Source organism: Indicator indicator, chromosome 16 (assembly GCF_027791375.1).
Source record: "Indicator indicator isolate 239-I01 chromosome 16, UM_Iind_1.1, whole genome shotgun sequence".
Taxonomy (NCBI): Eukaryota; Metazoa; Chordata; class Aves; order Piciformes; family Indicatoridae; genus Indicator; species Indicator indicator.
In genome coordinates, this window is record NC_072025.1 from 777,238 (window position 1) to 801,671 (window position 24,434).

The following is a 24,434-nucleotide window of genomic DNA, read 5'->3' on the forward strand; positions in this document are numbered from 1 at the left end:
GTTACTCTTTGTGTCCAGCCCAGCCCAACCCACAGCCAGCCACAGCCTGGTTGCCCTGATAGAAGTTTTTATTCCAGAAGTTTAATGGCACTGCAGGAGTCAGATAGTTCAGTAAGAGCCCTAAGAGCCCCCAGCCTGAGAGCCAGGCCCCAGCCTGAGGGCCAGGCACTGGTGAAGCCCCAGCGCAGGGCCCAAAGCAGGAAACTCTACATTTCTCTCCCAGTAAGAAAATAGATGTTGCTAAATGAAAAATATACAGTTAGAAGAGTTAAGTGGCTGGCAAAGCTGCTCCTCGGGGCAGGGGGGGAGGGGCACACCTCCAGCAGCAGCTCCAGAGGCTGCCAGGAGGCTTTGCCCAGGCCTGGACGAGGCAGAGGTACCCAGAAAGGCAGTCGGGGTCCACACGGCGCCGACTCGGCCCCGCTTTAGGAGATGGCCTTGGCTTCGGGCAGGAAGGCCTCCCAGTACTTCACTAGCTGCAGGGGGCAGGGGGGCACTCAGCAGGGCACAGGGGGCACGTGGGAGGACCAGAAGGGGCACCCAGAAGAAAGGAGAGGTACCTGGGAGGAGAGGAGGGGTACCCAGGGGGACAAGAGAGAGCACCCAGGGAAAGAAATGGGTGGACAAGAGGGAAGACACCCAGGGGGGGACAAGAGAGGGCACTCCACCAACACAACCCAAGCCCAGAGCAAGCTGAGATGCATTTTGGGAGAGGGAGAAGCTCCCACAGAGGTTGCAGCCCCCCTTCCCCCAGGTTCCCCCCACCATGTCCCAGACCCCCTCCCAGGTTACAGCTTCCCCTCCAAAAGTCATCAAGGGAAGTGCAATGCTGAGGCTTTGCCCTGCTGTACCCCTCCCTGTTCATCCCACCTCCTGCTTTGGGTAGGGTAGGAGATGAGCTCCAGAGGAGGGCACTGAAGCTGGGGAAGGGGCTAGAGGGCAGGTGAGGAGCAGCTGAGTGGCCTGGAGGAACCACCACACCAGGAGCTGAGACTACCCACCTGCTGCTGGGAGGTCAGCAATGTCTCCAGGTACTTGGTGACGTGGTTCCTGAAGTCCTTGGACTTCTCCTTCTGCAAGGGATGGGGGCAGGAGTGAGCCCCAGGCCAAGGCACCCACCCAGCCCTCTGCCTCCCGCTGGGGAGGAAGGAGAAGCCACCAGGATTTCCCTCTTCCTCCTGGGGCCTTCCAGAAAGCAGTGTGAGACACTGAGGGTGAAGCTCACCTCTGGCCACAGCCTAATGGCTCAGAGGGTCTCTGCCCAAAGCCCCCCCAATGCTCCTCCCCCTCCCCCCCTTAGCCAGGAGGCCCCAGGTGTGCTCACAGCACCGAGAGCCCAACCCACACCTCCCTGGGTTGACAGGAGTGGGGCTGGGAGCCAAGGTGAGGCCTTGGGTGCTGCTCCCAGGCCAGGGCACAGCAAGGGCAGGCAGCTGGGGGGCTGGAGAGGGGGGATGTGAGGCTGGGGGTGAGCCCCCCGGGGCAGTGTACCTCGAAGCGAGTCACCTCCCTGCGGACGACGGCAGAGATCCGCTCGAAGTCCCTCTCGTACTGAGTCACTCGAGACTCCCACTGTAGAGACAGCAGCAGGCTGCAGGGCAGGGCCACAGCCTCTGCCTGCCCTCCACCAGGCCCCCACAGGCTCCCAGGATGTCAGGGCTTGAAAGGGACCTCTGGAGATCTTCCAGTCCAACCCCCTACCAGAGCAGGAGCATAGAACCCAGCACAGGTCACACAGGAACACATCCAGACAGGGCTGCAAAGGCTCCAGAGAAGGACACTCCACAACCTCTCTGGGCAGCCTGCTCCAGGGCTCTGGGACCCTCACACTCAAGAAGTTCCTCCTCCTGTTGAGGTGGAACCTCCTGTGCTGCAGTTTCCATCCATTGCTCCTTGTCCTATCCCAGGGCACAGTGAGCAGAGGCTGTCCTTGTCCCTTCCCTCCTGACCCCCAGCCCCCTATTGACAGACATTGATCAGATCCCTCTCAGCCTTCTCCTCTCCAGATAGATTAACAGCCACCCAGTGGGGCTTTTCAGGGGGCCACATCTCCTTCCCCCTGGGCAACTTTTGCTCACCAGGCCCTTTTTTCACAGGGCAAGCCTTTGGGGGGAGGACCTCCACCATTTGGTAACTTACTACAGCTGATACACAATGTCCCTTTCCTGTATCATGGGGGGGCCACTGAATAATGCTCGGGATGGCTTTTTTCATAGGGGTGGTCTATCAAGCAGGGCCAGGGTCTGGCAGGGGAGGGGGAGGGGAGTAAAACTACACTGGGGCCATGTGCTGGGCCCATACCACTTTCATCTGGAATATGGCAAGCACAGGGTGTGGACACCCCTTTGGCCTTTTCTGTGGAACAACTGGGGGGGCATCTTTTCTGGGTTGCACAATTATGTTCTTTGACTGCCCAATCTAGGCGCGCTCCCTGTTGCACCAATGGGTCACTTCTTCCATGGGGGGATTGACTCATAATGGCCTGGCTTCAAATCGACATTACCTGTTCATGACATGTTATGCTCCTTGGTTTGTCTTATGTAACAGGTTTTTGGGCAGGGGGCTCTATGGCAACGTCTATCCGGGGGTTTGTAAAAACCTCCCTGGTGGTTCATTCTTTTTGCCCAGCTCTCTGTTCTGGCCCCAAGCTATGCAGGGGGCCCTCACAGCCTTCAGGGTTTGGTAATCTGCGGGCCTCCCCCAGTTTGGTAATTTGTCATGCAATAAAACCGGTGGAGATGGGGGGGGGCCTTCTGTCTGTCTGCCCCTCCATCATAATGTCGTGAATGGGCTGGATGTTGAAAAAACCAGGGGGGGTTGACCCCCAAAACAAAAGACCCAGCATTGTCTGCTGGGGTGAAGGGGCCCAACCAGGGGGGAGGTGGGGGGGGGGAAACACAATGGCTTGATTTTCTTCCTGCTGCATGCAATTGGCAGGGGCCTTGGGGGTCAGGGGATGAGGCACCGGTGGCCATGCTGCTTACCAGGTGCTTTATGCTTCTCAACTCAGGGGTCCCCTCCTCCTTCCACTGCCCAAGCAGGGGCAAAGGCAGAGGGCCCCTGGTTATATTGATCAGGTGCCTACCTCTGGAGATTATTTCCTTACCTTGGGCCCTGGCTGCAGGTGCCCCCCCCCCCCACCCTCCCCGCCCCGACGCTTTGGGGTTTCCTGGGTTGTTGGAAATCCAGCATCAGGGGGCCTGGGGCATCAACCTTCCCTTCTTGTCTGTTGCTTGCAAGGCATTTTTTGCTCTGTGCGTTTTTCCTGAACACTGCGATTTGCACACAGAGGTTCTTCATGCGGCTTGGTTCAATGGACTTAAACTGGGAATGGCCATGGGGGGCAGGGTGGGGGACTGGGAGGCTCTGTGTTCCAGGTTCTGGATTGACCACTTGTTAAAGGCAAAATGACACATGGGGGGGGGAAGGGGGTTGGTGGGGGTTCCAGAGGGATTGGGACCTCGTGGGGTGCGGGGGGGTAATCGTTGGGGACTGAGTGGCTGCTTGGATCTGGAGGGACAGCCTGAGTGAGTTGGGGTTGTGGGCAAGTGGTGGAGGGTGGGAGGGGGGATGGCTTCCACATGGAGGAGGGGACCTTTTCTGGTGGGGGGGCCTTTTATCCGGATCCTTGGGGGGGGGGCTATCCTCTGGTGGGGGTCACTTTTCTCAAAACATTAGCATGGCTATCTATCACTTACACTGGCAAACGGGGCACTGGGCCAGGCCCCTGTAGGGGGCCTATGGCATCAGATGATGCTGAGGCTGAGTTTTCTGGTTACCCCAGTTGCCCAATTGTGGGTCCTGGGGGGGCATGGCTTCTACCCCCAACCCAAGCATCCCCCTTGATCATTCTCTGATGTTGGGAAAAAGTTCTGGGTGGGAGAAACCTTATGGTTGGCCTTCTAGGATCTTTGGGGGGGCATTGCCATGCTAGTGGTGGGGGTGGCGGGGGACTTCTTTGCAGTGTTGGTTTACAGGGGGTGTGACTTTGGGACTGGGGGGGATGGTAGCATTATTTATGAAAAGTGGGGGAGTATTCATGTTTGGGATGTGTAGGGAAGAATGTTCTTTAACCAATGGGAGTGCGTGGTGAGGGATGCCTGGCCAGGAAGGTGCCCCAAGGGTGGTGTTCGGGTAAATGCTTACATGCCCCATGGATTGGTTTGTGCTGGACAGGATGGGACTTGTTTGGCTGTGGGTTAGGCTTTCCTGACATGTGGTGTGGTGTAAGTGATACATTTGCATTGGAAGGGGGGGGTTAGTGGGGATTCTATCTGGGTGAGACATTGGTGGGGGTTTTCCCTTCAAACCTGACAGTTTTTCTGGTAGATTTTTCTAGGGGGGGGTCTGATGGCTCGTTTGACCTTCACCACCTGCCAGGCCAATGCCCATGCTGGCAGGTTGGGGACCCTCACCTGGGCCCCTTGGATGTGGTGAATAAGCTGGGGCTTTACTGGGGGGACCCAATCTCAGTCTCAAACCTGGGCAACCCTTGGGCTTTTCGCACAGGGAGCCCCTAAGCAAATGGGCACTGGCTTATGACCAGAAGGGCCAAGGGGGGGGTAAGATGAGCATGCCTCTTTTGGACTATGGTTGGCCAGTATTTGGGCCCATTTAGGCCACAGGGGATTGCAGGGTGAGGGCTTTTCCTTGAACTTCTACTCACCCCATCATATGTCCCTTGTAAAATTTTCCTTTACCCCTCACAGTAAGAGTGGGGACTGGGGTGGGGGACCACGGTTGTGGTCTCCCAGGGGGGGAAGGCTCAGCCAGGATGTTGCGGAAAATTCAATTGGTGGGTCCCTGTGCCTGGTTTTACAGGCTGCATCACTATATTTTTAATTTTTCCTTCCATCACATTTCTAGACACAGGGCTGGGGAGAGGGGGCCCTGAACATGGGGGCAGGTGGGGTTTTGTCCAAATCTGGGCGATTGCACATGTTGGCCACAGATCTTGGCCAAATTTCTGGGAGTTGCTGTTTTTTCTGGGATAGATCTTGGGGTTGGGGGGGGGTGAAATGGGTGGATTCCATAAAGTGGGTCTCCAAAATGTCTTGATCATCTTTGGCCTGGGTTGGGGGGGGGGACCCTTATCTCCCTCTAACCTTGGGGTTTCACCACGGTGCTACTGATACCTCACACCCAATAATGGGGCGGACTACAACCTTCTTTCTGGGGGTCCGTACACCACCCAACCATCTCTGGGGGACACAACACCTTCTCACTTCATGTTCTTCCATCACGTACTCTGGAATCCCCCCCCTCATGAATCACCAAAAACACTATCTTCACTCCACCCCTTCAAATTCAATCTACCCCCTTCCATCACCTGACTCCCCCCTTTTCCTCCATCTTCCCCGCTCCTTCTTGGGGGGGAAACCTTCCCCCCCCATCGACCCACCTACCTTAGGGAATCCCTACCCTGCCATACTGGGGGACTCCCCCCCTCTCTCACACACTTCACCCCCACCTGTCTGACTCCCCCGATCCTCAGGGGGTGAATATCGCCTCTATTTTTTTTGTTACTCTCCTCCCTCTCCGGTTTGTTGTTGTTTTGGAGAGTAAGATGTCGGAGGGGTGTGGCGGGGGAGGTCTCTCAGGAGAGGGTCAGGGCGGGTGTGAGAGGGAGGGGGGGAGTCAAGTGGAGCCGGGGGTTGGTGAGTTCAGAGGGAGGGGGGAGTTGGGGGGGGGGAGAGGGGTTCAGAGGGATCAATCGCGGGGGGATGGGGAGGGGTTGGGAGATGGGGGGGATAAGGTCAGGGCTGGAGGGGGGAGGGAGTGAGGGAGGTGGGGGGGGGAGGCGGAAGTGGAGGAAGAGGGGGCTAAGATGTTTCCAAAGGAGGGGGGGAAGGCAGTAAGAAGGGGATGGGAGGAAGTCACAGAGAGGGGGGGGGGAGAGTTCAGGACGGGTGGGGATGGACCGCAGGGTCCAGGAGGGTAACAGGGGGGTAGTCCAGAGAGGGGGGGAGGTCTGAGTTGGGGATACCCAGGGTGGGGGTGGTGGGTGGTCACCCTTCCCATGCGAGTGGGGGTGGCTTCTGTCGGACGTCTCTTGCGGTATCCTTTGTATCAAACCCCTTGAACACTGTGCTTGAACTTGGTTCACTAAGCATCTGTTTGCACATGGTGTGGGGGGGGGCTTTTTGCGTGTGGGGCCTTGGTGGGGGCGACGCAGCGGCAGGAAGGGACCCACCATTTCTAAGAACTGGGTGACCTGGGGGGGGACCTATCCCAAGGGGATGGGGGCGGAGGGGTGGAGGGGATGAGGGATTGAGCTTGGGCTTTGGTAACTGGGGCGCTAGGGGGGCCCATAAACATAATGTTTTCTTCTCCTGGGGCTGAGCTACTGGGTGGTCGTTATTTAAATCAGCTCTGCTCTTTATGTGGCGTTCCGAGGGGTGCTTACAGGGTATTTCTTGCTTGGGGGGGGTTGGGGAGGTGGGCAGGGGTAAGGCAAGGGGCATGGAAGCGACTTTCCGCTTCGGCATTCCACCTTGGGCCTAGGGGCACTGGCACCCAGGTTGGCGCACAAAGGGGCAGCTTCCTTGCTGTCCTTGGGGATGTGGCATTATGGGCTTGGACACACCCGTGGCCCATTGGCTTGGGATACATGGGAACCTTTGACATGGGGGCTGTGGAGTTGGGGTTTTGTGGTTGGGGCCAATGCCAGGGGGGAGACCTGGGGACTTGCTATGGCTATTTAGGATCATATAGCGGCACAGGGACAGGGTTGGTTCACTGGACTTCCGTCAGGGGCTGCTGACAGGGGGGGGTGGTAGGGACAGTGCTCAGGCGGATCTTGGATGTATGTTGGCACATCTGGCCCTATTAAATCATCTGTAAGGGGGGTGTGGGGTTGGGGGTAAAAACTTAGGGGAACCAGGATCACCATGGGGGGAATCTTTACACACTTGCCCCATTGGGGGGAACAGGGGGAGGGGAGTGGGGGGTCACACCTAACTACACTAACCACAGGGGGGGGCCGGTTTGGCCCTGCCACATGGGCACCACTCACAATGCCAAGGGGACAACTGGGGCTGAATAATATTCTTTACTACATGGGCGATGTGGAGCAACTTGGCACTACAAAATACGGGCCAAACACCGGGGCTTAACACTCTGACACAGGCGCCATAAATACATACACACGACAGGGGGGTATGTAAAATGAGCTGTGACAGATCCATGTTGAACTTATCTATGTTGGCCGCCAACAAAATCCCTTTCTTTTTGGGCTCTCCTGCAACCAACCCAGGTTTTTTTACACGTTTAAACTTTGCAAATGGTAATAACATTCTTTCCCTAGGGGGGGTACATCACAACTGAAAGAATTGGATGGACCCCCCACAACTTCGTTTCTCAGGGGGGCCTTTGGGAATACACTTATGGGTTGGTCCTTCGTTCTAGCTCAATTCCATGCCCCACTGCTCTTTTCAGCAGGGGTGATGGTGAAGGAATCTGGGGGTGAGTCCCGGCTCCTGGGTGGGGGTTTGCTATCGCTGACCTATGGGGAATGGGACCCCCGCAAATGGGGGAAAAATGCGTTCTTTATTAGCCCCAGAATACTTTTCTGCATTAAGCGCTTTCGTATTTTTTGTTGCATTTTCGGGCCTTTGTCGGGGGGATGGCCAGGGGGCCCGGTTGGGACCTGGGGTGGATTGGAGTGGGAGCGGGGAGGGGCTTGCTGGTGGGAGGGGGGTCACAGGGGGGGTGGGGTCCCCACCCATAGTTCCATGGAAGGTCCACAACAGTTAGGGTGTTCTTGGGAGTGACTTAGCCCTTCCCACTCACAACTGCCCTAAAACAACATTACCTCATACTCAGGCCTCTGTTCTCCAAGAGGTAGCAAAGAGGGGGATGGACTTGGATCTCACTTGGCCAGGCGGAATGAAATTCACGTGGCCACATTCTTTATGGGGACACCCATCCCAATTTTCCAAGCCCTCCAGGCCTTCGTTAATGTACACTTGGGGACTCAAGAAACTTTATACCCTCCCTGGGGGTTACTACTGAACGATACGCCTCCTAGTCCACTGTGCACCCTCTTTGTTTGTCCAGTGGCACCCGGGAGGGCCTTTGACCAGGGAGCATGGATGGGGGACACCATCGGGGCATCCGGCTGGGCCAGGGGGGGCAGGGGACGGATAAAGGAGGCACCTGCTGAAGATGTGTGGTAGGCCTAAGACGGGCTGGGGACCTGGTGCGGGGGGGGAGAAGGCCCAGGGGGCGAGGGATGTTGCGGCTAAAATTACTTTCCCCCTGGACATGACTGCTTGCAGGCCAGCCTAGGGTGGCACTCAGATCTATGGTGGTAGGACACACATCAGCACCCATGGTAGGACATTGAGTACCTGGGGCCTCTTTGACCTTTTTGGAATTTGCATGGGTGCTCCGTGAGGGGAGAGGGGGTCACTGGGGGGAGTAAGCAAGAGCTCCTGTGAACGCGCTGGCTATGATTATGCTTTCCTGCCTTTGGGGGCACACGGCAGGGTGGAGGACTATGCAGGTTCAAGACTGCACGGTGCAGGGAGCGGGATGGTAGCCGAGCCCCATGGCTTTCGTCGCTTTGGGGCGCCGGGTAACACCACTATGGTGGGGGGCTTAACAACCAAGGGCGCAGGAATTTGCACTTGGGGAACGGTTCCTCTGTTCAACATCTCGAATTTCATAACGAGTCTTTGTTGGAGGAGGGGGGACCCAGACAGGGAGGGGGGGGTCGGTCCAGGGGTGGCCGCATTGATTCAGGGGCTGGTTTGTGGGACAAATTTCAAAATATATTCTTGGGGTGGGCGCTGGGGAGGCTCTCGTTACACACACAAACCTGTAGGGGCTCTTTGTGAGGCGACAATTTGCAGAGGGGTTTGGAACAGTACTTGAGGGAGGATGGGCCAAGGGGGAGGAAAACCCCCCAGGCGGTCATTTCTTCCCCAAAGGTATGAGTGAGTTTTGAAGGGTGGGGGGTACTGCTCCTGGGGGAAATGTATGGTTATCAACCGTGCAGAAGCGGGCGGCTGACACTGGTTGGAAGGGGGATATGCTGGTGAAGCCCAGCCCCCACAAGGGAGAAGGGAACCTTTGGGGGGGAGTGGGATGGTGGGACAAATGCAGCACCATATGGTTCTGTTTGGGTTCCCATTAGTGTTTGGGCACCCTGGGGGGGGCCCAAAGGAAGGCCAATGGGCGGGGTCAAGGGCGTGACGTGTGCTTGGATGGGAGGGTGTGTGTGGAAAGTATTAGGGCCGGGTGGGTAGCAGGTACAACGAATGCTCTTGCCCTATGGGCTGGCAGGGACCTAACCCTGGCTATTTGGCTAATTTTCCAGCTCGGGCGCCTTCACTCTGGCGTTACACGGTCCCGATGGGGGGGGGGGATACCAGGGGCGGATATTGCTGGAGAGTGGGGGTTCCAAGGGGAGTGCTACCAAGGCTTTGCTGTAGGGGCGGAAGTGGGAAAAAGCGAGGGCCTGGGAGGCGTGATGTGCAATGGGGAGGGTCGTGGCTGTGAGCAAATTCGCGGGGGGGCTGGTAGGTTCTTTTTAGTCCTGGGCGGGACGGAGGAGGTAGGGCCAAACCTGTTGAGGGTTCCCTCGGTATACCAATTGGTCTGGGTCTAAATATGGGCGGGGGCTTTGGGGGGGGGGGGCCGCCCCACGGTCAGGAGGGGGATGGGGACCCAAGGGTGTACACAAGCCTCATGACATTCACCCCCAACTGTGTCCCCTGGCGTTAGGGACTTCAGGGTGGCCATGGATGGGAATATAATTATTGCCAGGCTCTGGGTGAACAGGAGGGGGGTAGGGGGAAATTCTGGGAGTCGTTTTGAGGGTCCCTGTGAAATGGGTACGGCATGGGATGGGTGGGACACATAAGGTCGGAGGTTGTTGGGAGTTAAGGTCTGTCTTCTGGGCGGTGGATGGCCTTCTTTTGCACTGGGACAGTCTGTCTGGGATGTGGTTCCTTGTGTGTACCACTGTTTTGATTGGGTTTTATCCTATGATACCCTTGATCTGGTTCCTGGGGGGTTTGTGTGGAACTGGAATGTTTATTGTCACAAGGTAGGTCCCTTTTCAATAGGAGGGCCCTGACATCCCTGGGGGAGCCTGGTGGGGGGGGGGGGCCCGGTGGGAGGGCAGGGCCAGGATGGCTGTGGCGCCACCTGGCCCATTTGCAAAGCCTTGTTCTGCTGTTTGTCTCTACTCAGTGGAGGGGTGGAAGTGCTCATAGGGGGGTCGTGAATCACAGTGTACGGAGGGGGAAGGGTGGACTATATCAGAGGCGGGCTTTTTATTCTCTGCCGTCTGCGTCCCGGGCACGCGCGGGGGGGGAGGTGACTCGCTTTGAGGGTTACCCATATGCCCAGGGGGGGGGGACGACTTCCATCACAACCCAAGGCCCTTTCATCTTCAACCCTTTCTTCAATGGCGCCCGCCCCCAGCGCTGGGCCTATTGCCCTTGCTTGTTGCCCAGGGGCCTGGTGAGGCAGGCACCCCAACGCCTCCACCGTGGGCTGCCCCAAAATGGGCGGGCCAAACATCGCCTGTCAACCACAGCGGATGGTGTGGGTTTTTGTGTCGGAGCTGTGATCGGTTTTTTTGGATGGCTGTGTGCCCAACAATCCCTGGCGGGGGCACCATCACTGGAGTATGGGCGGGGGCCCGAAGGGGGAGGGGGAGATTTTTGGGGGGGTGGGCACTCCTTGGGGCGAGAACCTCATTGTGGGACTCTTAGGCTGTGGGGACTTGGTAGGTTTGGTGCTTTCACCCCACCCCTCAGTGCTCTATCATCGGCTTTTTGGTCATGGGGGGACCCCCCTGGATGGGAACGGAGGGGGGCATTAGCCGGGGTGTGGCTTGTTACTGTACTCCCCTGCGGGGATGCGGGGGGCTGGTAGGGGGCCCCCCTGGGGTGGGGGTGGGGCCCGTGGCCATTGCGGGGGCTTCACTTCCTGCCCCCATATTATCCCTTTGACCCTTGAAAAGGGGGAAAGGGGCTCAAGGAGATGTCCATGGGAATTTCAGGGATAAAACCCAACGTTCCCAACCCACCCCTAGAATATGGAGGGGGGGGTTCAGGGGGTGGGGGCGTCAGCAAATGGATGGGGGGCAGGGGGACGAGGGGGTCTCGGATTTCCTGCTCCTTGGGTACTGGTGTTGTGGTCGGGTTCCAACTTTCCAGGGGGTGGCACACTTCAAAGATGCTCCTTCACCACATGCCCTATTAAGCCCATTTTAACCGGTTCAGGTTGCACCTCATCTGGTGGGGTCATCTTTCCACTTTCCCTACCCACAAAAAGGCCTAGGAGGTGGGATGAAACCTGGGGGGGCCGGGGGGCAGGGGTCACAGGCAGGGGGACATTCCCTGGGGGGGGGCCATCTTACCCAGGACATTTGAATATTAACATTGTATTTGGGAGGGCGGGGGTCTTTATTGGAGGGGGGATTAGCTGTAAATCCGGGGGAGGGGCGTTGGGGGGGGAGAAAATCGGGATGGGGGGAAACCCTGTGGGGGGTTGGGGGGGCGGGCATTGGACACTTTCCATACTGTTGGGGCTTCCTTTACAAAACTGCTACATTTTTGCCTATTTTTATCAAGGCTGGCTGATGGTGAGTGGGGTTTGTTTTGTTGGGGTAGTTGTGGAGTGGAATTCATATCACTCTGTTTCTTGGGTGTACACACACTGGGGGTTTGTCTTCCATCTTGGTCCACCATACCCCTTTCTGTTCACACGCTCATTGGGGCTGGATACTGCTTCTTCGGGTCGGTGTTAACCACATGGCGGGCTCAACGCGACTATGAAGCCATGCGGTCAGGATCACTTTACGGGTCTGCCCGCCCGCTCTGACAACCAGTTTTCCTTCCTCGGGCTGAACCAGACACAAGTGAAACAAGTGTGACATGCTTTGTCGTTTGCACCCCTGGCCCCCCTTGGCAGATCTGAGTGCGGACCCACTAGTTCTGGGGAGAGGCATGTTCCTGGGGCCCGAATTGCGCCCCCCATAGGCCATACTCCTTTGTTTAGCGGCCGGCTGCCGCACACGGAGGGTGGTCGGGAGGCCCTGGCACAGTGTGGTTGGGGGGGGTACCACAACGACTTGGCCTTTTCTATGGGTGCTTGGTTACCTTCTGGCCCTCGTCAACTGGGGGTAACTTGGGGGGCAATTTGACAACATTCCTGGGGGGGCAAGCCCTTATGGGATAAGCTTTTTGATTGACTTGGGAGGTGTTTATCGTGCCGGCACCCTCACCCCACCCACCATGCACAAAGAGGGGTGGCAGCATTTGTTTTTGAACTTGGACACAATTTTTCTTATTTATATTATTCAATTCTTCAATGCGTTGGATTTCGTTGTGTATTTTTGGTGAACCAAATGCTTTGTTTCACGTTGTTTACGGGGAGGTAGAGGACTACTTGTATGACGCGTTTACTCATGCTTTTGGGGGGTACACCTGCAAGGGCTGGTGGGGCTTCTCAAACACTGTTGGACTGGGGGGACACTCCGGCTTTGGGGGGGGGGGACCTGGGACCTTCTCCAGGCTCAGGCCTTTTGGTCCGGGGGTGGGGCTGGGGGGGGGCAGGGGGGGGGGGGGTGGGGGGGGGGGGGAGGGGGTTCGGGGGGGGGCCGCGATGGGCGGGGGGCCGGGTCGGTGGGGGGGTGGGGGGCCGGGGGGGGGATCGAGGGGGGCCCGCCCGGGTCCCAGCTGCCCGGGCGTTTTTCATTTGGGGCCTATTTATGGTTACATCATTGGGAGGACTCAATGACCAGTTGCCATGTTATTTATATAGTTATGGGTATTATCTATTAATTATATCCAGGGGGGGCTTCACATGGGGGCTGTTGTCGGCTCTGGGGCGTGGTGGTTGGGCTTGGGGGGGGATGGGGGGGGGAAACATTTGGACGTTGGTAAAATCACCAAGGGGGACCACCCAACTGGGAATGGGATGCGTCTAAAGCATACTCCTGTAAGTGGTGGGGGGACCTTCGGGCGGGGGGTTGACCGGTCCCCTTAAGGCTCATTGATGGGCATTAAATTGGGCTCTCGTGGCTTTGTACACCCCTTGCTTGGCCCCAACCAGCAGGCTGGGTTTTGTTTTTTTAGGGGTAGGCTGGCGCCACTCACTGGGGGCTTGGGGGGGTTCGGGGAGGGGGGGAAGGTAAGGTGGCCGAAACTGGTTTGGACTTGACTTCCCAAAAAGTAGCCACAAGGGGTTGGTGGGTGGAAAGGACTTTTGAGGATGCTGTTGGGCTGCGCACTTACACCAACTGGGGGGGGACTATGGTGGGATGGCTGATACGTCCCTTTTTACCACCAAGATTCTGCCCTTGGTTGGAAGGCTTTTTTGGGGGGGGGGGGAGATGTTTGCTCCATTTCCACAATGGGCTTTGTTCCGCTCCTTTCCCATGCTCCTTTTTCACCCAATGGGCACCATTTATACGGGGAGTGGTTTTTTTCCCAATTCCCTTCAACAACCCAAAGAATAGACAACCGTGGAGAGGAATCTGAGAAATAAGCTTTGTGCGGCTTCCTTTACCATTTGCAAAATGGTGGTTCCTTCATTCCCCTCCAACCCCCTGGCAACTAAGGGAGGCCGGGCAGGGCGGAGGGCATATGAGGATAAGCTGCCTTTTCAACACCCTGGGGAGTCGCCCGACGGCCGATGGGTGGGTTTCCCGCTCCCCAGCCCCATGGGGGGATCTTGTCGCCAAAACACATCAGATGTAAATCTTTTTGCATTTTCAAAAAAACAATGGGGGGGCTAGGGGTGGCTAAGATTGTGATGCTACTTGAACAACACAATCTTTTGTCCAATTTTCCACCTTTCCTTCAAACTGTGCCCGCCCGGGATCCCGGCAGGCCACCTCCATGCATTCTTTTACTAATAAAAACCACTTCCCCAATCTATAATTTAACCGTTGGCTGCGGTGGGCTGCAGAGATTGTACTTTAGGGCAGGGGGCATGCTCCCGCTGGTGGGGGCTTTGTGGGGGTCTCCACTTTGGTGAGGTCCACTGCACCATTCCTGGGGTGGCCCCGGGGGCACGGGGGGCTGGGTCGGGATATAGCCCGCGGGGGAGGGGTTACTTGCAGCCGGAAGACGTCCCCGCACCGGGCGTTTTGGCCCGTTTTAACCGGCCCCCCCGGGCGCCGGAAAGGTAGTTAACGGCAAACACAACCCAGGCGCCATCCGTGGCTGCAGGGCCAGGCGGTTTGGACTGGGGTCAGGTGCGGACGGTGGCGTTAGGTTTCGCCAAGTTTTGGTTTCGGTGCTTAAACAAGACGGCCCCGGCTGCAGCAAACACGCGGACAGCGGGCAAGCGGCTTGCCCCGCGGGGACCAGGGCGCACCCTATAAGGGGACTCACTTCAGGTTCTGAGGGGCCGCGACGCGGGGGAATTCGACCCAGCGAGCTAGCGCGGAAACTCCCGGAGGGAATGGCGGAGGGCCGCCCGGGGTGCCGCGTGTTAGCACTTTCTTAGACCCGGGGGGGCGTTCGGACCGGCTGCACGGCTGGGTTACAACAACTCTCTAGTGCAACCGGTTTTCCCAGGGGGCACCCGGGGGGGGGGGGCCCACAGCCAACCACCTCTTTGCCCGTGCGTAGACCCCAGGTGGTGCAACCTGTCCCGGGGGGTCCCTTGGACCTCGTTTTCCCCATATGGCGGTTCTACCCCTGACTCACTTACTGCGGGGGTGGCGAACCTTCTTATTTGGACGGTTCGTGGTGGGGGGGGGGCGGGGGGGTCTGTACATGGCGGTACTGGCCTACCGGGTTGCTTTCGCTAATTAAATTACCCCATCACGGGCGCGGCCTTTTGGTAATGCGTCTCCCCTTCACCAAATGGGGTGCCACACCACCACGGCGGGGGTACAAACCCGACTTGGTACCACCTGGCGGGTGCGTTCTTTTCCATTTAGGGCTCCTGGGTGCGGAATTGGAGCGCCAATCTTGGTGTTCACTTACGGGTGGCGGTCTTCTACCTCACGTGACCCCAACGGTCCCGGGTCGTGGCCGGGCGAACTCAGGGGGGGTCCAAAAAAGACTACTTCACTCCAACCCCTCGGGGGGGGGGTCCATTTCCAAGTCCTACAGTGGGCGTCTTGTGCCCGGGCGGCTGTCGTGGGCTATGGTTTGACCTCCATGTCTAATAGCGGAAACAAGGGGCCCGTGGGGAACGGGAGCCCCTCCTACTTAGTGTGTTTTTCCCACCCGGGACGGAATATGTCCTACCACCCATTTTACCACCAGGGGCCCAACTTTTGGGTGTCGCGTGTCCGGGGTCTGTCTATCAACAACCCTGGTGTGTGCGCTCTCTGTTGGGGTGGGTCGACGCACTTTCAAATCTTTTATAATTTTCTTTGCCAAAGGGCGACCCAGTCTTCACAACCTTACATTTTGGCCACTGGCCTGGGGATTTTTCTTGGTGGTTTGGGTTGGTACTCCACTCAGGTAAGACTTCACCATTCATGGGGGCAAACAGGTTGTACAGGGTGGGGGCTTCCGGGGGTGGGGGGTGGCGCCATCTGGTATTCAGGGCGGGGCACACCATCCATGGGTGGGGTGGGGGGAACCGTATGGGAAGGTGCTGCACCCCCACATACCCCGGGGGGCGGGAGCGGAGGGGGTTTCCTTGTCTTGGCCCACTTGGCTGCCCCACCTCTTCCTTGCTTGGGGGGACCCATCTATAGGCGTTCGGTACCCTGCACTGTCACCCCAGGGGCCATTTCCTTGGGCCCCGGGGCCCGGGGTTGGGGGGGCAACCCCTGTTGGGGGCACCTCTTTCTTTAAGTGTGGGTGGGGTGGGGGGTGCGAGTGGGGGGTTGGGGACACCTTGATATGGGCCGGTACAAATATGTCACCATTGGGGTCTAGTGGGGGGGGGGGGGGCCACTTTGACCAACATCACATGGGGTTTCCCTTTTTCCGTGTACACCCAACCTTGCACACCGGGGGCGCTGGGGGTCTCCCCCGCCCGGTTCATGTTGGTGACAGGGCCGGGAACTCTGTTGGCATGCCCATGTTCCAGTCGGGTTTTTCCTCATCATCTGGTACACTTCGCGCGCGGGTGGGGGCAAGCGGCAGGGGGGAAGTGTGTCAGGGGGCCTGGGTTGGGGCCCTCTGGGGGGGGTGGGGATTTGGGCGAGGTGCTTCACCCTTAATGTTCTCCTTCCGGCGACAGGCTGGTAAATGATCGGGGGTCGGGGCCTTAATGACTCCTTGACGGGTGATGGGGCGTTTCATGGTTGGAGCGGGTGTTGGGTCTATTTGGGGGGGTCAATGGGGCCACCGGGGCGTCGCTGGGCGGGGACACCGGTTCCCTGGCCCTCCTGGTAACGGGGGCCGTGTGGGGGGGCGTCCCCGGGGGGGGGGAATCTTGGGATTTTTGTTGGGGTGGGGGTCGCGGAAGGGGCTCCCTCCGGGGCGCCACACGCGGGTTCTCTGTTGCGGGGACTCGGTGTCTTCAGGGCGGCTCTTTTTCGGTAGCTTGGGGGTGTTGCGTGGCTTCTCGCGGGTCGTGTCTTCCACCATGTACTGCCACAACTTGACCGCGTAGTTCCACTGCTTGGGTTCCCCCAAGGGTCAACCACCCACCCCCTTCATGGTCTCCAACACCACCACAACTCCCAGGGGGGGGGTTCCATCAGCTGTCAACTACCGTGAGACAACAATTTCCAAACATCAACATGGACCCCCTGTGGGGGCTGAGGGGGGGCTGGGGGTAGGGTGGGGCCTGCCCTGGTTTCCCGGGCCGAGGGAAGGGGGGGAATGGGGTCCCCCCACTAGCTGGGGCACCAGGGGCTTTCTCCCCTGACCTGCCCCCCCCAGGGTGTTGGGCCCACTCCTAGGGTGCAGGGGGATTGCGGGGGTGGGGGGGGGGGATTTTTCCATGGGGAGAGGGGTTTTTTTTTGGGCGGGTGGGGTTTCCTCTATCTTCCATAAGGTGGGCTTTCCTTTTCCCATGCGCCCACAGGGGGAATTGGGCTATTTCATGGGTCTCTCTCTTGGAAGCCCTGGAGGCAATGGGAGGGGGGGGGGGCACCCCCATGTTTTGGCACCACCAGGGTTCTGTCCCTTCAAAACACCCACATAGCAGGGGGGGTTTTTTGGTTGCGGGTGATGGCTCATGCATTGACGCCCACCCCAAGTTGAGATGTCATCCCCCGGGGGGCGGGGTTGGTCGGAACTTATCCTTGCGCAACTGGCGGGGAGGGGCTGATCCCCCAATGGGTTTGGCAACCCACCCACAGGAATAAGCTGGGGGGAGGGGGGGGGGGGGGGAGGGGGCGGGGGGGGGGGGGGGGAGTAGGGTTTGTCCATGACTGTTACTGGTGGTTGGGGATTTATCTTTAAACACTGTCCTGCGGGGGGTGAGGGGTTGTTTGCACGGCGGGCGTAGGGGGTTTTTGTTGGGGCGTGTGCTCTCCCACGGGTTGTGTGGCCCTGTTATGGGGGTGGATGGTGTGAGGGATCTGGTGGGGAGGTGATGGATTGGAGGGCCTGGGTGGAGGGGTGTGAGGATTGTGGCCTGGGGGGAGGCGGATCCGGTGGGTGAGATGAGGGATGGGGGCACCCGCGCTGCGGGCTAGGTGTGTTACTGGGACGATTGGTGGGCATGGGGGGTGGGTTGGCCTGGGTTCAAGATTGTGCGGGGACAATTCTGAGGGAGTTGTGCGACGGCGATGAGGGGATGCGGGGACGTTGTGAGTTGGTGGGCTGGGGGACCGGTGTGTATGGGCTGTGTGGATTGGGTGGGGGGATTTGTGGGGGCGAGTCGTGGAGATGTGGCATGGTGGAGGTGTCGGCAGATGTGGGGCCTGGGGGGAGGTCGTGTGGGGGTTGGTGGGGCCCCAACCTACAGAGGGCATGTGTGGTGTGTTGTGATGGGGGATATTTTGGTGTGCAGGTTTTGTTGGCTGGGGGTAATGGAGTTGTGTGAGGCTGGGGATGTGTGCCCGGGGGGTGCCAAGTGTGTGCCTTGTGGGCATTTGCGGGCCTCGTGTGTGTGGATTTTCGGTGTGGGGGGTGGGGCGGAAAGGTGTGGGAGGGGGAATGGTCGGCTTTCGGGAACACTTTTTGGTCCGAGATGAGGGGGCGCCCATGGGGGGAGGAAGGCTGTTTTTGAGGAATGAGAGGATGCCGTGGCGGGCATCGCCCCGGCGTTGTGTGTGAGTGTGGTTTTTGGTGGGGCTGGGGTGTCCTGTGGAGTTTTGGTGGCTGGCGGGGTGTGTGACCGCTTTGAGGGGCTGGGGCGGTTAGTGTTTGTGAATGTTGGGGATCCAGGGCGGAATTGTGGAGGCTGGAGATTGTGGGCATGCGGGTTGTGTCGTGGAGATGGGGTAGGCTTGTGTGGGGGCCAGTGTTGTCGTTGAGGATTAGTGGAGCAGGGGAATAAGCTGGGTGGATGGATGGGCGACGGTCAGCCTTCACTGCTGGGATTGAGGGCTTTGGGGATGGTAGTCGCGGAGTTGGTGCGGGGCTGGCGGTGGAGGTGGTGAGCTATGGTGGGCAGGATTGGCGGGGAATCCGGTGCTCGTGGTGATGAGGCTGGGTGGAGTAGTGTTGGAGATTGGGGTGGCCGTGCCTTCGGGAATGTTCTGAGGATTGAGGGCTTGTGGGGGAGGTGTGGGTGTTGTGGAGCTTTGGGGGTGTTTTGTTAAGCGGGGGGAGTTGAGGGCGGGGATGGGGGTGTGGTTGTCGTGTTGTGGCTGGGAAGGGAGGGTGTGGAGTTGTGGGGATGGTGAATGGGAGGGTGTTGTCAGCAGGTGGGAAGATGAATGGGGCATGGAGGGGGGGTGAAGTGTCGAGTATGAGGGTGCTTGGGGAGGTGGAAGTTGGGCGAGGCCTGGGACGGAGAGTGTTGAGGTTGTGGCACTGGAGGAAGGTGTTGGTGGATTGAGGGCTTGGGGAGGTCAGTGGTGGAGATGAGATGGGGGCTGGTGGGGATAGGTGTGAGTTGGGAGGGGCTGGAGGTTTTGGGGTTGGGGATTTTAGTGGTCTATTGAGTGTGTTGTGATTGTGGGCTTCGGGGGGAAATGTGGAACGGATTGGACGCGGGGGGGCTGGGGGGGACGACGGGTGAGGTTGAGGATGCGGTGGAGGAGGGTGTCGTCATTGTTTGAGAGGGGCTTTCGGGTCACTCGGGGGGGAACTGTGAGGGGATGAAGCATGGGGGAAGTGTGAGATGGGGGAGGGTGGGGGAGTGGATGTTTGTTCGGCTGGGGGAGGGAGGTTGGGTGGTTAGATCTGAGGTCGGATGGGGGTCGGGTGTCTCGCTGATGGGGGTCGGACTGGGGGGTAGTGGGTGGTTGTTTGAGGGGGGGTGGCTTTACTGGGGGGAGTTGTTGGGGGTTTGAGATTGGTGGCTGCTTTGGGACGGGGGTGTGGTGGTTTGCGTAGGGGGGGCTGGGGGTAGTGTGTTTGTGTTCGAGGCCCTGGGGGCGTTTGTGCGATTGGAGGCGCATGGGGGGGTGGTCGGGGGGGGCAGGTGTGGAGATGAGGGCCTGGGGGGAGTGTGAGATGAGGGCTTGGCGGGGGGGGAAAAGGTGTGTGTTGGAGGCTCGGTGAGAGTGTCGAGGATGAGGAGCTGGGGGGTGTGTGAGGAATGGAGGGATTCGGGGTGAGGGATTGAGGAGGTCTGTGAGGATGGGGTCTGCTGGGGGTGTGTTTGTGTATGTGTGGGGCTGGGGGGAGCCTGTGTGGAGTTTGGTGGGACTGGGACGGTAGGTGGTTTAGGCTTTTGTGGGTCCTGGGGGGGTTGTTGTGGAGATTGGGAGGGGGATGGGTGACAGGTGTTGTAGTTGGAAGGCCTGGGGGAGGTGTGTGAGTTGGGTCGGCCTGCGTGGGTCGGGTTATGGTGTGCTTTTGAGGGACACTGGCGGGGGGGGGTGTGAGGATTGTGGCTGGGGGGGTGCCCTTCGGAAGTTGTGGGTGGGAGGGTGTCACGGTGGTGGGGGAGATGTGGGCTTGGAGGGAGCGTGATGAGTTGGGTGGCTTTGGAGATGGTCGTGTCGTGTGAGGGGATTGGGTGGAGTGTTCGAGTCTGTAGTTGAGGGGATGGGGACAAGGGGAGTGTTGAGGGATTGTGGGGCCCTGGAAGGTGGATTGGAGGTGTGAGATGTGGCTGGGGGGGCAAAACTTGTGGTGATTGATCGTGGGCTAACAGTGTTGTTGTGATGCACGGGATTCGGGGGGTATGTGTACGGAATTTGGGTGGGTTTTGGGGGGGGGGGGAGCGTGGTAGAGAGATGTTGGGGCTGGGGAGGTGTGGTGGATTGTGGGCCGGTTTGGGAGTTGAAGTGTCTGAGACTGAGGCTGGGCTGTAGGGTTTGTGGTGGGGATTTTTGATAGCGTGAGGGAGGGGGTCGGGGGTAGGAGTGATGGGAGGATTGAGGCTGGGGTGAAGTGGGGGGGGGGGGTGGGAGGATGTGGGGGGGCTGTGACGAGGTGGTTTATTGCTGGAGGGGGTGGAATGGGGTGTGGTCGTGAGGGTTTGGTCGGCTGGGGGGAGTGTGAGTTTGAGGGGGGGGCCCTGGGGTGGTTTGGTTTCTTTGGGTGCAGGTTGTGGGAATGCGGGGTCCCATGCTAGGTAGGATGAGGCCCGTGTGGGAGTTGGTGAAGATTGAGCGGGCTGGCGGGACGAGTGGGCGTTGTGGATGGAGGGCGTATGGGGGAGGAAGAAGGAGTGCTTCGAGATTGGTGGGCTGGGGGGAGTCGTCGTGTGGTTGACGGGCCTGGGAGGCCAGTGGCGGGTCGGTGAGGGTGGGGTAGGGGGACGGTGGAGTGTGGAGTTGAGGGCTGGGGGCCATGGTTGTTGGGGGCGAGGTGTGGCTGGAAAGAAAGGGTGTGAGTTGAGGGCGGATGGGGAGGTGGGGGTGGTGGTTGGTCGTGGGGGGGGGTTTTGAGGGCTTGGGGGACGCAGTTTGTGTTGGAGGATTGACAGGGGGCTGCATTTGGGGAGGTGTTCGGTGATTTGAGGTGGAAGGGGGGGAGTGTGGGAGTTTGACGGAACTGGGGGTGGTGTGGAGATTGGGTAGCTGGGATGCTTGAGGGGTGGGAGTGGAGTTAGTGGCTGGGGAGGGTGTGTCGGAGGTGGGGGGGCGCTGTTGGGTGAGTGTTGATGATGAGGATTGGGGAGGGTGTGTGTTGGAGGGGGCTGGGGGAGGTGGTTTGAGTTTGATGCGGATGGGTGGGAGTGTGAGGATGAGGGGTGGGGGGCTTTCGGGGAGTTGTGTGATGAGGGTGGGGGCCGAGTGTGTGTGGAGGGTTGAGTGGGGCTTTGGGGGGAGGTGTGAGTATGATAGGGCGGGGGGTGGGGCGATAATAAGTTGTGTCGGGTGTGGATGAGGGGTGCTATGGCTGGGGCACGGGTGCTTGGGAGTGTGGTGTGTGCGCTGGAAGGCAGGAGGTTGTGACGGGTGTCGCGGGGGCTGGGGGTGGGAGTTGTTGAGTGGGTGCTAGTGCGGGCTTTGGGTGGGGGGAGGGAGGTGTTGTGTGGAACGTTGGGAATGGGCTGAGGGATGAAGCCTGTGTGAGGTAGATGAGTTGGCTGGGAAGAGGTGCTTTGTGATGAGGCTTGCGGCAAGGGATGTTGAGGATTCGTGGGGGATGGGGGAGCGTGGAGGATTGAAGGGCTGGGAGGTTTTTGTTGAGTAGGATGGAGGTTTGGGGCAAACTTGGTGGGATTGAGAGGATGTGGGGCTGGAGAGTGTTTTGGTTGAGGTTGAGGGCTGGTTGCGTGAGGTTGTCGGAAGCTTAGCTTGAGGGGCTGGGCTTTGCTTTTGCTGGGAGGGGGGCTTTGCCACGGTGCAATGGTTGGTTTCCGTGTGGAGGTGCAGTGGGGGCGGGGGGTGGGGGGCAGGGCGGCCCAACCCCCACACGGTAGGGCTTAGATGGCGCTACAGCGTAGAGTTTCCCAGGGGCTCTTGCCAACCAAGCCAGGTGTAGGGCCCTTGGGGGGAAACCGTTGGGGTGGGGGCTGGGTGGGGGGCATTGGGGGAGGGCACCATCCCAAAGGGGGCACCCTGGGGCCAACAAACCTCTGTGCTCTTGGGATGGTGTGCCCCCCCCCTTTCAACCCCCAACGCTTCCCCCCACCCAGGTTGCATGAAAAGCTCTGCCAAGGGTCCCTTGCTTTCCCTCCAACGGCCGCCATTTTCCCCAACAACTGTGGGTTGCGCCCACAGGGGGGGGCCCTGGAGCAGCGGCGGCCGTGGCACGGGGGGGGCGTGGGGTAGGCTCTACAATCCGTAAGTGAGTTAAGGGGCCATGGGCCAGCAGGTAGGCTGGGCTGTGCGGGGGGGTAGGGGGGGGGGTGTTGGGCAGTTTTTTTTTTTGGGGGGGTGCTTGACCCCCTAAGCACAAAGCACATGCCGGTGCCATAGGCCAGGGGGATCACTTTAACCCCTCTTAAAAACAAGGGGAGCTTGCCCCAGGGGATGTGCTGGACTTCCTGGGAAAGTCTTGCCCACTGCTTTGACCTGCGGCAGGATCACCCCAAGGGCCCTGGTCGGGGGGCCCCCCCTCTGAGTAGCTGGGGGTAGTAAAGGACAGGGGCAGGCCCTCATACGGGTTCGGGCCCCCCTCAAGTATGGGGTTTGGGGTGGGCGAAAGGGGGGGGTGGTACCCCCATCCACCCTAACCCAGGCCATTTCCCAATAAACCCCCCCTTGCCATGGCTGGGGGTGACACATAGGGGGAATCACAACTCCCCCCAACATTGACCAGGGATCCTTGCTTCATGGGGGGCCTCATTTTTCCAGGGTGGCCATGGGCCTTCAGGCCCCAACCTATTCCCAGGCAGGGGGGGGGACAGGACACAAGTCTTCTTCTGGGCAAAAAATTGTTGTGTCCAGGGGTCCCCTCTTCGCCAACCTCACTTGTCCTAAAACTTTTTCATTTTTCCTTCTCTACCCCAGTTCTCCCATTTTCTTTCCACTTCTTTCCCCACCATTCAAATATAAAGTCCGCCATTTATGTGCTTCCCTCGGCGCTCCTTGGGCCCACCTTTTTCCCTATTCCTTTTCTGGATAAAAAGTTGGGCCCTCTTTCCCCAAGCTTCTCCTTGGTGGGCCCTTTCAAGGGTCCTGGATAAAAAAGGATGGCTCTGAGGGGGGGGTTCTCACCCCCTGTTTACCTTTTCCCCAGGATGGGGTGGAGCTTGGGGGGGGTGACAGCTGCATAAAAAACAACATTGGCAGGGTTGGTGGCAGGCCCACCTGGCTGGGGACTCCCAGGGCCCAGCAGGTGGGGACACTTTTTTTTTGGCCAGGGCCCTCCCCCTGAACCTGGGGGTACAATTCCCACCTCTACCCCCGCTGGTGCCAGGCGGGGCTGGCCTTGCACTCCCTGCGGCCAAAAATTGTAATTCATAGGATTTACTATGCCACTCTCTCTGCTTTCCGAATACCCTACACGAAGGGGGGGCACCGGGCCCCCTCTACGGGGGTTTAAGGATAAGCAGTGGGCCCGGGGATAGTGACCCCCAAATTCTCCCAGGGGGGGGGGACTAAGCTTGGCTGCCGGGAGGGGGGGGGGGGCCCCTCCTCAGGGGGACCTGTTTTAGCCCTCCATCTCCTCGCCCAGCCGCTGCCTCCCGGGGGACCAACCACACAACGGTGGCGCTCATGAGGGGTGATGGCAGGTAGGGGCCTTTCTACCAACCCCGGGGGGGTGCACGGTCGCGCCCCCCCAGGCTTTGCCGGGACCCCGGGCCCTGGAGGGGCAGGCTGGGCTTGGCGGTGGGTTGGGTTGAGGAGGGCCAAGGGGGGGCATTGGAAGAGGGTGGTGGTCGGCCATGGGCGAACAAGGGGAAATGGGGGAATCGATCTTGCTTTTCCACGCGGGGGGGGGTTGGGAGCAGGGGGGGAAAAACGCCGGGCCGGACACGAGGAGGCCCCACTAGGGTGCTCACCCACCACACCCCTGCAAAAGCGCCGTTTCTGCAAGCCTCTAGCTGTACCCCTGGGCTTGTCGGGGTTGGAAGGCTGTAAGCTGCTGGGGGATGCCCCAAAAAAACCCCCGCGGGGGAAAAAAAAAAAACCTCCCAGCCCCCACCTGGGGGCTTCCAGTGCAATAAAATTTCCACTTCAGGGGCTTGGGCCTGTTTGGCAGTGGAGTGCAGGGGCCCACACCAGCCCCCCATATGCCGAGAGGGCCACAACCCACTCCACCCCTGAGGGCAGGCGGGTGGGTCAACACATTGGCACGGGGGAAAAAAGCCCATTTTTACCCCTTTCCCATGGATTGGGACACAGAGTGGCTCCTTTCCAAACCTGGCAACCCTCAAGCATAAACCTTTTTGCAGGTTGACACCAAAAAGGGCTGGTGCCAGGGAAAGAAGGTGCCACCAACCCGGAGGGGGGGGGGACAGGGGGGCTCACCCCATCCAGGAGGGAGGGGGGACCAATGGGGGTGGGTTTATTTTATGAGGTTGGGTTG

General features: G+C 59.3%; 2 protein-coding genes across 2 annotated transcripts in view; both read right to left on the reverse strand.

The window, feature by feature from the left end:
• Positions 1-60: 60 nt before the first annotated feature.
• LOC128972239 (uncharacterized) lies at positions 61-14,749 on the reverse strand. Its single transcript, XM_054388108.1, has 7 exons — positions 14,683-14,749; positions 14,081-14,189; positions 12,120-12,171; positions 7,426-7,504; positions 1,492-1,572; positions 1,002-1,073; positions 61-476 (listed from the first exon to the last, which is right to left on the reverse strand). The coding sequence occupies exons 1-7, from the start codon at positions 14,747-14,749 to the stop codon at positions 241-243; spliced, it is 696 nt and encodes a 231-aa protein (XP_054244083.1). The 3' UTR covers positions 61-240.
• A 1,522-nt stretch (positions 14,750-16,271) lies between these two features.
• The window catches only part of SNX1 (sorting nexin 1), a 31,679-nt gene continuing 23,516 nt past the window's right edge, over positions 16,272-24,434 (reverse strand). The window contains exons 11-12 of the mRNA XM_054388109.1: positions 19,040-19,146; positions 16,272-16,556 (exon numbers count right to left, since the gene is read on the reverse strand). Of these exons, the coding sequence (XP_054244084.1) occupies positions 16,272-16,556; positions 19,040-19,146 (392 nt within the window). The remainder of the gene's footprint in view (positions 16,557-19,039; positions 19,147-24,434) is intronic.